Source organism: Mytilus trossulus, chromosome 1, assembly GCF_036588685.1.
Source record: "Mytilus trossulus isolate FHL-02 chromosome 1, PNRI_Mtr1.1.1.hap1, whole genome shotgun sequence".
NCBI lineage: Eukaryota > Metazoa > Mollusca > Bivalvia > Mytilida > Mytilidae > Mytilus > Mytilus trossulus.
In genome coordinates, this window is record NC_086373.1 from 87,790,768 (window position 1) to 87,806,540 (window position 15,773).

The following is a 15,773-nucleotide window of genomic DNA, read 5'->3' on the forward strand; positions in this document are numbered from 1 at the left end:
AACAAGGGGTTTTCTTTTAAGAAGTGATACTGGTTATTGTGCCATACATCGTTCATGGTGATGCGAAAGAGATTCATTGGTGCCTAAAGACAAATATTACAGGTCACAAACATAAATACAAGATACTGACAAAAGGGGAACAACTCTCTCTCACATACAGAAACATAATCTGACCATACATACTGATATATCACACAAAATGTTCGATCTTAATCGAATAAACATATGATTAATTTGCGGTAAATCTAATCAAAATACTAGTATCGATCTCTGATTTCGTAAAACTACATATGAGTATAACGAAATCAGAGTTCAATATTTTAATTGGATTAAATTTGTGGTCGAACATCAAATACTAGTATTTGTTTCATATAGTCAAAACTAGATAATCATGGTTCTAAAGGCTTCCGTAGGCTAGCCACACTTGTCAGAATGATACACTGATTCACATGCAAAGGATCTCAAGTTAACGTCAAAAGATGATATATAAAAAGGTCTGGTCCATAGGAAAAGGTTTACATTGAAAAGTGTATCAATATTGACCAGGCCAGCATCCTGATAACCAACATTTGAAATTAATAAGGGACGTCAAGTTTGTGAATTTCATTTAGTACTATAGGAATCAAACATTTTGAATGAGTGTCCACAAAATTTTGACTTTAGTTTAAATACGCGTGAAAAGAAAAAAAATAGATCTGAAATCAATATAATTTGTCCTGTTGCCGTTTCATTATTAGTTAACTATAAGTCCCAACACTTTACAGGAAGGAAATTGGTAATATTATAATAATGTTTGAGTAATCCTTAAATTAAAATTGGAAAAGCATGGGTTGTATACATCAGAAATCGATTTGAATAGAAGTTTTGTACAGATACAATATTGGACTTATCCAAGTTACCGTAAACATTACATTGTCATGTATTTTGACAATGTTTGCATTTAAAATTCACATGTATTGATGTATAAATGATAGGTTGGGTTAAGTAAATTTTTAACCGTTGAATCTCTTTTAAGTTTAAATAATCGATACCAAATAAGTAATTTGCTAGCTAGAATGGCATTCACTCGGAGATGTGTGCATTTGGCATACTGAGTACATATATGACGTTTAGTTGCATAAAACAGAATTTATTAGATGGGTGATACTCGATTTAAATCATAATATAAGACAGAAAATTAAAACATTTGATTTCATGATGGTTAAATAACAAAGAAAGATACAATATGAATAAAGAACATCGAAAAAGGATTACTCAGAATTTGACATATCTGAAAGAAAGAATGTTAGATTTAGATCCACTGTTGGATTGTCTTATTGAACGAGATGTGTTTCAGTTAGAGCATCGTTCCAGGATTGATGCTGCAACTCCACCTACTCCTCAGAGAAAGTTTAATGAATTCATTCAGTTGTTACTGTCATCATCGCACCCTGCAGCATACCATGCCTTTCTGGAAGCACTTCAAAATGAGCGACAGTTTTATGTGGTGGAGAGACTTCAAAATACAGTGGTCAAGCTGGATAATGGTAAGATTTTTGTCTTAGTTGCATAAACAAAATATGCTGTAACAAAAATACAAAAAGCAAAACAAATTTTCTGCCAAAAGGACTGAGGAAAACAGTCAGCATCAGATGCAAGCAATACCTCGAATTCATCTGTTCAGTGATTTTAAGAAATATTTGGTCAAGTTTAGGTATAAAACAATTCGCTATGGAAGCAGATGAAGTTAGCCACAACTTGATTTCACCAACATGTTTACTCTTAAGATATAAGTCCGAAAAATAATTAAAATATCAATTTTGAAGAAATCCACCACATTCTATTCTATATTATATCTACTTTTTAAACGGCTATTGTTTCATAACCACAGAGGTTTTAGAAGCTTCACTCGTTCAACTGATGAAATATGCAACATTTAAATCACCGACAACTTTCACAAACTAATTTCGATATATTTGGATTATTTCTGCTGCATACAATCTCTCTCTCTCTTTAACGGAATGTAGTGTCAATAATACAAAAACAGTTAAAAATCGCCATTAAAAGTAAATAACTCACAGTAAGGGTCCCTTTTCAGACATGTAAAGCATCTCTTGCTTGACGTTTTTGGTGCACAGTTTTCCTCTATTTAAAAGAGTTCTTAAGAAAATGGCAAAAAAAAAACCAACATCATTTTTTGTTTAAACGGACGTTTCAGGGGTGATCGATATTTTTTTAAGTGTCAGGCTAGATCATGCAAAGCTCTGATTCCTTTCACGGATTTGGCAATACTTTTTGGACCTTTTGGATTATAGCTCTTCATCTTTTATATAAGCTTTGGATTTCAAATATTTTGGCCACGAGCATCACCGAAGAGACATGTATTGTCGAAATGCGCATCTGGTGCAAGACAATTGGTACCGTTAATTTTATTGTGACTTACTGGTCAATTTTTGAAAAATGTCAAAACTTTAAATATACAAACCTTTTTTTATACGACCGCAAATTTTGAAAAAATTTTCGTCGTATATTGCTATCACGTTGGCGTCGTCGTCTGCGTCGTCGTCGTCGTCGTCCGAATACTTTTAGTTTTCGCACTCTAACTTTAGTAAAAGTGAAGAGAAATCTATGAAATTTTAACACAAGGTTTATAACCACAAAAGGAAGGTTGGTATTGATTTTGGGAGTTTTGGTCATAACATTTTAGGAATAAGGGGCCAAAAAGGGCCCAAATAAGCATTTGCTTGGTTTTCGCACTATAACTTTAGTTTAAGTTAATAGAAATATATGAAATTTTGACACAAGATTTATGACCACAAAAGAAAGGTTGGGATTGATTTTGGGAGTTTTGGTTTCAACAGTTTAGGAATTAGGGGCCAAAAAAGGGCCCAAAATAAGCATTATTCTTGGTTTTCGCACAATTACTTTAGTTTAAGTTAATAGAAATCAATGAAATTTAAACACAATGTTTATGACCACAAAATGAAGGTTGGTATTGATTTTGGGAGTTAAGGTCCCAACAGTTTAGGAATTAGGGGCCAAAAAGGAACCCAAATAAGCCTTTTTCTTGGTTTTCGCACCATAACTTTAGTATAAGTAAATAGAAATCTATGAAATTTAAACACAAGGTTTATGACCATAAAAGGAAGGTTGGTATTGATTTTGGGAGTTTTGGTCCTAACAGTTTAGGAAAAAGGGGCCCAAAGGGTCCAAATAAGCATTTTTCTTGGTTTTCGCACCATAACGTTAGTATAAGAAAATAGAAATCTATGAAATTTAAACACAAGGTTAATGACCATAAAAGGAAAGTTGGTATTGATTTTGGGAGTTTTGGTCCCAACAGTTTAGGAAAAAGGGGCCCAAAGGGTCCAAAATTAAACTTTGTTTGATTTCTTCAAAATTGAATAATTGGGGTTCTTTGATATGCTGAATCTAACTGTGTATGTAGATTCTTAACTTTTGGTCCCGTTTTCAAATTGGTCTACATTAAGGTCCAAAGGGTCCAAAATTAAACTTAGTTTGATTTTAACAAAAATTGAATCCTTGGGGTTCTTTGATATGCTGAATCTAAAAATGAACTTAGATTTTTTATTATTGGCCCAGTTTCCAAGTTGGCCCAAATCGGGGTCCAAAATTAAACTTTTTTGATTTCATCAAAAATTGAATAAATGGGGTTCTTTGATATGCCAAATCTAACTGTGTATGTAGATTCTTCATTTTTGGTCCCGTTTTCAAATTGGCCTACATTAAGGTCCAAAGAGTCCAAAATTAAACTAAGTTTGATTTTAACAAAAATTAAATTCTTGGGCCTCTTTGATATGCTAAATCTAAACATGTACTTAGATTTTTGATTATGGGCCCAGTTTTCAAGTTGGTCCAAATCAGGATCTAAAATTATTATATTAAGTATTGTGGAATAGCAAGTCTTTTCAATTGCACAGTATTGTGCATTGGCAAGAAATATCTAATTTCACAATATTGTGAAATACCAAATTTTTTTTTAATTAGAGTTATCTTTCTTTGTCCAAAATAGTAAGCAAGAAATATCTTATTGCAAGATTTTTTTTTAATTGGAGTTATCTTCCTTTGTCCAGAATCAACTTAAATCTTTGTTATATACAATATACAATGTATATTCACTTTTTACTACCAACTGATAAATTTAAATAATCTTTACCATTCAGTGATAACAAGCAGTTTTTTTACATTTTATTTACAGTTTATTTTATGATGTATTTAAATGAGTAGTTATTGTTGCAAACTCCATTAGAATATTTTAATTGAGATTAGTTTTGGAATAAGGGAAAGGGGGATGTGATTAAAAAATTGGGTTCAATTTTTCTCATTTGAAATTTCATAAATAAAAAGAAAATTTCTTCAAACATTATTTTGAGAGGATTAATATTGAACAGCATAGTGAATTGCTCTAAGAGAAAACAAAAATTTTAAGTTCATTAGAACACATTCATTCTGTGTCAGAAACCTATGCTGTGTCAACTATTTAATCACAATCCAAATTTAGAGCTGAATCCAGCTTGAATGTTGTGTCCATACTTGCCCCAACCGTTCAGGGTTCAACCTCTGCGGTCGTATAAAGCTACGCCCTGCGAAGCATCTGGTTACATCTTAATATTTTATGATGTATTTAAATGAGCAGTTATTGTTGCAAACTCCATTAGAAATTTAATTGAGATTAGTTTTGGAATAAGGGAAAGGGGGATGTGATTAAAAAAAATTGGGTTCAATTTTCTCATTTGAAATTTCATAAAAAAAATGAAAATTTCTTCAAACATTTTTTTGAGAGGATTAATATTCAACAGCATAGTGAATTGCTCTAAGAGAAAACAAAAATTTTAAGTTCATTAGAACACATTCATTCTGTGTCAGAAACCTATGCTGTGTCAACTATTTAATCACAATCCAAATTTTGAGCTGAATCCAGCTTGAATGTTGTGTCCATACTTGCCCCAACCGTTCAGGGTTCAACCTCTGCGGTCGTATAAAGATACGCCCTGCGGAGCATCTGGTTAACTATAGCTATAAGCTACAATTTGATCCTACGTGCAATTTTTATTTTTTACCTTGCGTTATGTCCTGTAGGTGCAAAATGGGAATCGTCTATTTAGGAACATCAAAGACCATTACCATCAAGTTTAAAAAAAATAAAAAAATTGGGGGTTTAAAGAAGATGATTTTGGTTTACGTCTAACGAAATCTCAAAGACTCCATATGATTACACAAGCTTAGAAGATCTGCCAAAAAGTTAAAAATCGGTGTAAACCAAAAGATAAATGAATCAATTATTTGATCCTGCAACTGTGAAGTTTGAATATAGAAAAAATCTTCTGTTTTCATTCCAGCGTCAATGAGAGCAAAGACTCCCCACAAGAGGCAACCAGTTCAAACGGTAAGTTCTCTTAAGACCAAGGTGCAGAAGTGAAAAACTGTATTATAGGCTCCCGAATCGCTCACCTGGCAAAATACACATAGTGAAAACCTTAACCGGCAGTGGCATTTTTCACATTCATGTTTTAACATTCAAAGTTATTGAATATCGTCATATCAGAATAAGTCATATAAAGAGTCCATGGACAATTTCTACTTAGTCAGCTTATTTGTAGCTCTAGTCTTGTTCATTTTTGAAGTTTGTTCTAGATAGTTAAGTAAAATCAATCTTATTAAACTTTAAGAGATATCTTATACAAATGAAATTATAATAAGATATTTTATATATTAAATGAGATATCTTATTTATTTTATAAGATATCTTGAAATTCGAATACATGGTAAAATCGGCTTGCCATAAGTCCATGTTTCTCGACAAAGAAAACTGAATAAAACGATTAGAAGATCTAAGAAGGAGTTTTTTTTAATGTAATAAGATTGATTCCTTTATTTGGGAAAAATAAAGATATAATGACAGGTATCAGCACTAGAAAACGGCAATTTTATTTTGTGTCAAACTTGGATATTAGTTTACTAGTGTTTATAAAGTGTGTATATAGTTTATATATTATCGTTTTAGATAGAGCCAGCACTTGCCAGTGGATATGCACATATGGACCAAGTTGCTTCTGTTATGTCAAAAGTCCTATCTGAATTTAGCGGAAAGTTAACCGAGGAACTAGTTACAAATTTTGAAAAAAGAAGAGAAGATGATATACGAGAGATGGAAGAAAATATGGAGGCCAAACTGGGGAAATTCAGTGAACAATGGGAACATGAGAAGAAACAAATGCTACTACAGAATGACAGTGCCATAAAATCTCTACAAGATGGAATCGAAAGTCTACAACGAAAACAAAACGAATGTGAAAAACTAAAATTGAAATATGACCAACTGAAACAACACCAGAAGGATTTGAGAGAAAAGGAAAACGAACGTTGGCAAAAACTGACACAATCAAACTTAGAAAATTCTCAACTAAAAGCCGAAAATACACTGTTGAAAGAAGAAATTGATCGATTAAAAGATAAAATAGAAGAACTTCAAGATGAAGCATCAACAGTCAGAAAAGGAAAACTAAATTCAGATAGTGAGGCCAAACATTTGCTGACTGAGAACAGGAACCTTAGAACAGAACTAGACGAAAAAGAAAAAGAACGTGATGATTTGAAACGAGATATCGAGAATGCCTATGAGAGAATTCACGAGATTATACGCGTTCAGAAAGAAAAATCTACAGCCGAGGATTCAACTTATAAAACGGTTCTAGATAAACAGAATCAAAAGTTGTCAGAAATATACGACGCTGTTAATGCTTTGTCTGCTAGAGATAGGTTGAATCAGATAAAATCATCCGGAGCCCCAAGGACATTATTCATTGGCGGGAATGCCGTCCAAAGGTCAAACAGATCTAATAAATCATAATTTGAAAATAGTTTTTCCACTAAGAGTGATCAAGTGATCAACAATAAGGGAGGAAATCTCTTAATATTTTTATTTGTTTTTAAAAAGCATTGCAACTGTAATCTTTTCCCGTTTTAAATGAAAGAAACACATACATGTGCATTGCTTTAAAATTCTAATAAAATAGGAGTGAAAATCTGTAGAAATCACCCGCATAAAGGCTCAGCGACGTATTCTAGCATAACTTATATTCAAATGTTGTAAGAGTTTATGTGAAAAGATCCCCTAGTGGGCTTTCAATCAATTGGCGTCGTCCTTCGTCGTAACTTTTTTATATTTTTCAAAATTGTCATATATGGAGTGAAATTAGACTGTGTGTAAATGTTTCTTGGTTGGTATATCTAGTTTATTAGTTGAATTCGATATTTTTGATTCATTGTCAGACAAATCGCCAATGGCTTAAACTAGAACACAGGAGTTATGCCGTGGCTTGTTTCTCTTTTTTAAATTGACTCTACGGTTCTGTTTTTTTTTTTTTTGCCTCCTTAAAGAATGGACATAATGATTTGGGGCAATCTTATAATTTTTATTTAGCATATTTTTTTTCTACCAGCAAGGTTCTATTGAGTAAACAAAATGCAAAATGTTGATCTATCATATTTGGATTTGTATTGATCAACAGACGATTTTGATTAAACAAATTAAATCCAAGTATAAACCTATATTTTTTTCATATTACTTTTTTAATCAAATAGTTGATGTTTTATTGTTGAAGATTTTATTCTGGTATAGAGGACAATCTGTTCAGCTCGGATAAACATGCAGCATTCGATGTTTTTCAATGTTCTCCTAGAATTTATTTTTATACAATTCAACTGCAAGTGTTCGGAGGGGTCTGAATCCATGTATTCTTTACCGATTCACCATACTACACTACTGTATAGAGCAATAGACACAAGAGAGTCAAATACTTGCATTAGTCATGCTCAGTACAAATAGGTATAAGGGGAGGTAACTCATATTTATATGAATACTGTGTGTTGTAGCAAGAAATTGCTGAAAGTGTCTAATGAAAATCCAATGAACACTATTTCCACAAACTTAATTTTAAAGTATTTTCAAACCTTTTTTTCTTCTTTTAATTATGTGCTCTTTTAATATTATCTTCAGGAAATAAAAATATAACATTATGTTGCTACTCCTTTACTGCGAAATAATAAAACTACTGAACTCCAAGAAAAATTCAAATCAGAAACAATCTATTTCAAATTTAATATTCTATTGCTTCTCAATTAAAGCGAAATAACAAAAATACCGAACTCCTAGAACAATTCAATTCAGAAACAACCTAAAAAAAAGAGGATAAAACTAAGATTTCGGTATTCTACAAATATATTATTCGTAGTATAATGAACTCCGAGTTATATATTTTAGTTACATTGAATCAAAAAGTCCCTTATTTAAAGGCAATATCAAAAGATTCAAAACATCAAACAAATATCATATGCCTGACCTTGTACAGTCTGCAGCTGGTTTTCAGCAAACACGCAAAAGAAAGATGTATATGCATATAATAAAGGCAACAGAAGTATACTGCTGTTCGAAAGTCATAAATCGATTGAACAAAAAAACAAATACGAGTTAACACACTAAAACTGAGAGAAACAGATCAAATTTAAGAAGAAAACAACGAAACAACAGAAACACTACAGTGCAGCAAAAAAAAAAACCCCGACAATGCAATACACACAGAAACGAATTATAAGATAACAATTGCTATGTCACAGGTCTGCAACAAACACTCATTTGCATATAAACGTTTGCTGCAGGTCTGCATGGTACATGATAAATTGTTTGCCATAAGGATTGTCCTTGCCTATTAAACATTTGCAGTAAATATTTAAGGAGGCGGATTTTCTTTCCGTAAAAGATAGGACATGAATTTGGCTAAATACCTTCAGTTTGACCTAAAAGATACAATTATGCAATATATTTCTGTCTGTATATGTATATGTATTTTTACGTCGAATGTACCATTTCCGACTTTAAATCGACGAGAGAAAGCACCTATTGCTGGTGTTGACGATCTGTTTTGAAGCTTTACAATGACTTGACGCACACTATATCTTCAAATTTGTTCCAATAAATCACAGTAATAATGAAAAATGAGCTCTTAAATTGCTCATTTTGCAGTTCGTTGTTTCAATTTGAGTTGTTCTTAACCGAGTTGTTAACTATATTAGTGCTTTCAAAGCATACAAAGCGTTTCGGCTTGATAATCCTTTTGGTTTTGCTTTTTACCAAAAGTTTGTCAGGTTTGATAGCTCGGACCAAATATTCACCCACTTTGTACAGAAGATACAGTGTTTGACTTGTTCTTCTGGACTGCTGGTTTTCTAGTTCCAGTACGGTAAGTATTCTAGTGACTGATCCTTCTTCTCTTGAATTGTAAACCCCTGTGTTGAATCGTACTGCTCTTCGCTGGATCATAATTTGTTGATGTTGTTGGTTGTATACGGGTCCCATACAATTGCCTTATATTCCATCGTAGATCTTATCAATGAGAAGTATGGTGCTTTCTTGCAGTATTTCGGGCAGAATATAAGATGGCTTCTTAGAAAGCCTAGTGTCGAATTTGCTTTCTTGGCTACATTAGAAATATGGGTGATCAAATTTAGATCTTCTGATACCTGTTGTTGGACTTGTTGTAGGAGGTCATCGAGGGAAAAGCATTTCTGGTCAATGTTTTTAATGCTCATGATATTACATCTCTTCGAGTTAAAGCACAAACACCGGTCTTTGGGTCATTTTCTATGCTAACCAGATCTTTTTGTAATAGATTGTGGTCATGTTGTGTTTTTGTTTTTCTGTATCTATATATAGCAGATAATTATCAGCAAAAAGTCTAACGGTTAATTTTACTGCATATCGCTGGTCGATAACGGTTTTTTTTTTTGTGGAACTCCTGAGTCTACTGTAGCATCCTTAGATTCCTCTCCATCAATGACAATCTACATCTTTCTCTTAGTGAGAAAAGTTTCAAGCTCTTTATTCAGTTGTCCTCTCACACCATATGTATCTGCTAGAATAGTAGTTTGTGTAATAATTTGTTGTGGCTGTCAGATGCTTTTGAAAAGTCGAGAATTAGAACATCCACTTGATTTCAAAATACTGTTGATAAAGATTACTGGATATACTGCTTTTTCTAATAGATATAACGACTGTATTTTGATTCTGACATGCTGCATACAACAAGATATGATATCATGTCAATATACAATTTTACACATGACAAACACTTTTTTCCTTTCCAGTTAGTTGAAATTCTTACAAATTCATACAGATATATTAAAATGTGAAACATGAAAAGCTACTGACGAGGTATAAATACAATTATCGTAAAGGGACATCAGCTATTAAGTTCGTGGTCATTTATTGGACTCAAATTATTCTATCCTATTAGATTTATTACATACTAACCAGCTTATTCAAATTACAATAAGTTTGAAAAACTAAATGAGTATAAAACTGTTTCCTTATATCTTTAATTGACATCAGATAAGATGGAGATCTTAAACAATAAATCCATTAATACCAATCATAAGGATATTCCTCTAGGAGACGATTCCTATAACACTGGCTTTATTTGTTTGACTATTAATTTCAAATCAGTGTCAACTGATATTCTTTCTGGGTATTTGTGCACAGGTTCCATCAACCCGTATTACATATTGGTCAAATTTTCTTACTTCAATAACTTGTCCTGTGTTATCCCATTTCAGGGAATTTGCACCCATCTGATTCTTGATTCAGACATGGTCGTCAATAGTCAATGGAGGTAGTTGTGTGTTTGGAAAGCTTTTCGGCTACTTTCATGTTTCTATGCATCAAAGCCCCATCGCGTTTTGATCAAGTGTCACGTCATGTGTTATGCGGTTTATATCGACCAGGAAGAATTGGAATGAAATATCGAATAGAGCGTCCAAATGCACACATTTAGGTGGAGATAATCTTGTGTCTCTATCAGGTGTATTGCGATATTGTAGGATTGCTCGTTGTAAAGAATCTGTTTAAGTTCTCCGTTTGGTCCAGTGTTATCAGTGATTAAACGTTTGACTGTTTTTACGCCAACTTTAGCTCTGCAATTGCTATGCGGAAAAGCAACCGATGAAAGGCGATGTTGCTCATCCCATACTTTAAGGAATTGTCTTGTTGTAGAGGCAGTCAAATCTGGTCTGTAGATAACTCATCATGTACCCCGTAAGTAACACATGTTCTTCGTAGGCAATCAATTAGACCTGTCAATGATTGACCAGTTAGAATATCTGTCTACGATCACCAGGTAATTGACACCTTTATCATGGAAAAAAATCAGCGCACAAACATTGGAAAGGATAATCTGGGTACACAGGCGGTGTTTGTGGAGAACATGGTTGTGATGGTGCCATTCGATTGCATTGATAACACTTATTTCGTAGAGAAGTGATATCTTGGGACTCTTGACATCATTGATGTTTCACCTTGGTGTGCTGAGTGGAGTATTGTCAAGACATTGTTGAAGAGTGCAGGAGGAATTGCGATCCTCAAACAGGACTGGAGGTCTTCTCGAAATTAGAAGAATTCACGAAGTTCGGTAGGCATTTCATGACGGAATTCAGAAATTCAATTCTACCAGTTTAACCATATTATCGTTACTGTTGGTAGCAACACGTACCATTTCCAATGTAATTGATTGTAAGGTGTTTATTGACTCGGCTGCGGGAAGTTGAAGTTCATCATCTGAAACTACATCACAACAGTTGTCTTTCATGATTGATGACAAGAAATTGTGTTGAATAGTCCGGAAGAACAAGTAATCAAATTGGTTGCTGTCTTCTGTAATCAATGCTATGTCATCAATTATCTTGAGTTCCTCTGAATTATTTCCTGTTGGGTTTCGCGAAACGGCAAGAGCAGCACGGTGTTTTTCTCCTGGAACATGCATCATTCTGAACTTGTAACGCACTGTTTTTTCCTTGAGGTTTAGTAGCCTGGTATTTGAAATCTGGTCAAGTGATCTGTCACAAAGAGTAGTGGTTTGTGATATACGGCAATGATGAGTTCTTCACAACCCAGAACGAAATACCAGGCGTTGAAGTCATAAAACTTTGCTCAGTGCTCGGAGCACAAAAATCATGTTCTAAACATGACATCCAGCAATTTGATTGGTTGGTTTTGGAGTATGAGAAGAAAAAAACTTACTCGAAAGTTTTATGACTTCAAGGCCTGGCTTTATCCAGTGCGTCAACAACAGCTAAAGCCTCAGCCTCTATTGGGGCATACCATGGGTGAAGCAACTGCCTACTAGTGTAATTTTCCAACCCTCGTGACAACAGAATGGTAGAAGCTTTTGGCAATTGCAATGCTTCTGGAATAACCAGAATCCAAGTCCGGATTTTGACCAGTGAGTTGCTAAGCAAGTCGGTTTGCTTTTGTCAAATATACGTACTAGTACTCCTTCCTCGATTTTGCTAACAATTACTGTCTTTGTTTCTTGAAAGATAGTTTCCAGCTGATTATCCCAACGAAATGGTATGCCAGGTTGGATCAATTGACGAAATGGTTTCAAACGATCGGCCATACTAAATGCATACGAAACCTGATTGACAAGGCCAAACCACGATCGAACGTCTGTTGTGTTCTTCGGTGTAGGGAAATCCAATATAGCTTGCAGGTATCTCCATGTGGTATGAAAGAGGGGTGAAAGATACCAGAGTGACAGTCACCCATAGATTGAAAATATACTGACAACGCCATGGCTAAACAAGAAAATACAAATAGACAAATAATAGTACTTAAGACACGCCATAGAAAACTTAAGATTTAATCTAAAGACTATGCAACACGAACTCCACCAAAAACTGAGGGTGATCTTAGGTGCTCCGGAAGGATAAGCATGTTATTAAAAACCCGGTAAATAGTCTAATTCGGTAGGTAACATTCGTGAAAATGGAATTGGATTGAGGTTTCGACATAAGGAACATATCTATATCATATGTGAAACGGTTATTCCATAACGGTCAACCAACCCGTGTTGGCGTCCGTAAAATTCTACGTAGGGACGATACCAACTTCACAATTTGGAACTCTTAGTTTAATTTTTCCTTGTGAGCAGTAACCCTCTATCAAGGAAATCATGATGGGGAAATACAAGCCCAGGAATATTGTATCAATTCGGAGATATATAATCGTATGCTGACGCATCTGGAATGTTGCTTTATAGAAATGGAGAGTTCACAATTTGGAAGCTGAAAACATCTCTTTTGTCGTGAAGTTCAGTTTTCATTGTCAATTTTTAAATGTAAGCAAACATATGAAGCAGACTTAGCTATTTCTGTTATATCCTTTATCTCTAGTTCGATGGAATAGGTGTGTGCAACATAGTCATCAAATTTTGAATTATTCTAGTGAGAGAACATCATCTATATAGCGGAATATAGTTAAGGATATTGCTAACTTCTTATCTTTCTTCCTAAGAAGTTCCTGTACATGTATGAAGTCGGCCTCATAACAATAAAAAACAAGTCTGCAAGACGAGGGACAAAATTGGTTTCCATAGGAATCCCGACAGTCTGTTGAAAATCACGTCCTCTAAACGTTACAAATATATTGTCAATCAAGAAATCAAGCACCTTGATAATATCAGTTTCAGAGAATATGTTGTTTGAATCAGTGAATCGTAACAAGTAGGATGCTTGTATCTACGTTGGCAATTCTTTTTTTATGAAACAAAGCAATACCAACTCTTTCAATTTGTCTTTTAGTTTGGAAATGGAAATATGTGTGTAAAAGTCAAATGTTTAAAGCTTAAAGGGTCTTAAATTGTATGCACTCTAAAAAATCTTTGGATATTTATAGTATCCTTATATCTGATTCACGCCACCTCTAAAATATGCAGTTTCAAAAATACCTTTAAAGCATGGCTTTGATTGCGGATTGCTGATAAAATATTTGCTAATAATTTAGAAAGAGGCTTCTTGGAGCACTGTGAAGTCCCAGCAATAAAATATTTGCTAATAATTTAGAAAGAGGCTTCGTGGAGCACTGTGAAGTCCCAGCAATATATCATTTTTTGTAAGGACATTTTTGTTTTTATGACCATTTTTTTTAATTTCTTTTAACATTGACTGCTGACACTATTTGTTGTTGCTATAAAGTGTGACATGGCTTTGGTATGTTATTTTTTCAAGACGTTATAAGATGAAACCATATATGTGGCTGTTGACAATTGAAGTTTGTAGTTGTCATTTATTCATCTTTCTTGTTTATTACTGTTTTGTGTTGTTCGATCCATTTTGTTATTGTTTGCCCTTTTGAAATTGCTTTTGTGACTAGATTGGAAATCAAAGTGCTTATAAGCACGGAATGGTAGATTGCTTCAATTTATCAATGGGAAGTCAAATTAAATATTGCATTGGTTGTGGTTGATTTAACAGCAAATTTAGACAAAGGAGGATAACTCCAATTTTTTTTAAGATGACTTTAGGTGGCAGAAACCAGTTAATTTACAATAAATCTTTAGAATTTCATGGATTTATGATTTTCTTTTCTTGAAAATTCATTCAAGCTAATATATAAATAAAATGTATGGTTTCAAGGAAATATGATGTGTGTGTGCTTATGTAAATATATAGAGAGCTTTCACATGTTTATTTCTTTATTGTTTACGATGTTGGGATGTATTGATACTCATCCACGCCTGCTATTTTTTTTTCTTATTTGGATGGAGAGTTGTCTCATTGGCACTCACACCACATCTTCCTATATCTATTTACTGCAGGGTTTGTTACTCGTGCTGTGTGGATGCAGTAGAATGTGTCCCCGTGCTTGTAGTGTATGCCCTTATATATTTCAGTTATTGGTTGTTTGCCTGTGAGAGAGCTTTCACATGTTTATTTCTTTATTGTTTACGATGTTGGGATGTATTGATACTCATCCACGCCTGCTATTTTTTTTCTTATTTAAATTGTTATTTGGATGGAGAGTTGTCTCATTGGCACTCACACCACATCTTCCTGTATCTATTTACTGCAGGGTTTGTTACTCGTGCTGTGTGGATGCAGTAGAATGTGTCCCCGTGCTTGTAGTGTATGCCCTTATATATTTCAGTTATTGGTTGTTTGCCTGTGAGAGAGCTTTCACATGTTTATTTCTTTATTGTTTACGATGTTGGGATGTATTGATACTCATCCACGCCTGCTATTTTTTTTCTTATTTAAATTGTTATTTGGATGGAGAGTTGTCTCATTGGCACTCACACCACATCTTCCTATATCTATTTACTGCAGGGTTTGTTACTCGTGCTGTGTGGATGCAGTAGAATGTGTCCCCGTGCTTGTAGTGTATGCCCTTATATATTTCAGTTATTGGTTGTTTGCCTGTGAGAGAGCTTTCACATGTTTATTTCTTTATTGTTTACGATGTTGGGATGTATTGATACTCATCCACGCCTGCTATTTTTTTTTCTTATTTAAATTGTTATTTGGATGGAGAGTTGTCTCATTGGCACTCACACCACATCTTCCTATATCTAAAACCTTTAAATGTGGGTGTCTGTCCAGCATGGAGATTTAAAAATTTATAAATGCATTGCAAATAAGGCAAAAAATGTGATGCTCTGATACCAATCTAATGCTCACCTGCAGAATCCTGCTAAAAGCCGACAAGAATTTTAGGCAAAATTCAAGAGATAAAGGATATTAAGTGAATTAGAGCCTTGTCCAAACCTATCCTTACCATCAAAATCTCAAGATATTTTTGTTTACAAAAAAAAGAATATTTTCCCTACTTTGATTGGATGCCGTCAAGTGAGGAGACCACAATTTTAACATCTGATTGGACCCAAGTGTGAAGGAAATCCCCAACCTGTGTATGCAACTACTTACTTGTGTAGTACACTAGCCTA

General features: G+C 33.9%; 1 protein-coding gene across 1 annotated transcript; it reads left to right on the forward strand.

Annotated features, from left to right (window-relative positions):
* The first annotated feature begins 814 nt into the window (after nt 1-814).
* LOC134688353 (girdin-like) lies at nt 815-7,954 on the forward strand. The gene is made up of 3 exons (XM_063549011.1): nt 815-1,526; nt 5,340-5,386; nt 6,005-7,954. The coding sequence occupies exons 1-3, from the start codon at nt 1,226-1,228 to the stop codon at nt 6,848-6,850; spliced, it is 1,194 nt and encodes a 397-aa protein (XP_063405081.1). The 5' UTR covers nt 815-1,225; the 3' UTR covers nt 6,851-7,954.
* The last annotated feature ends 7,819 nt before the right edge of the window (nt 7,955-15,773 follow it).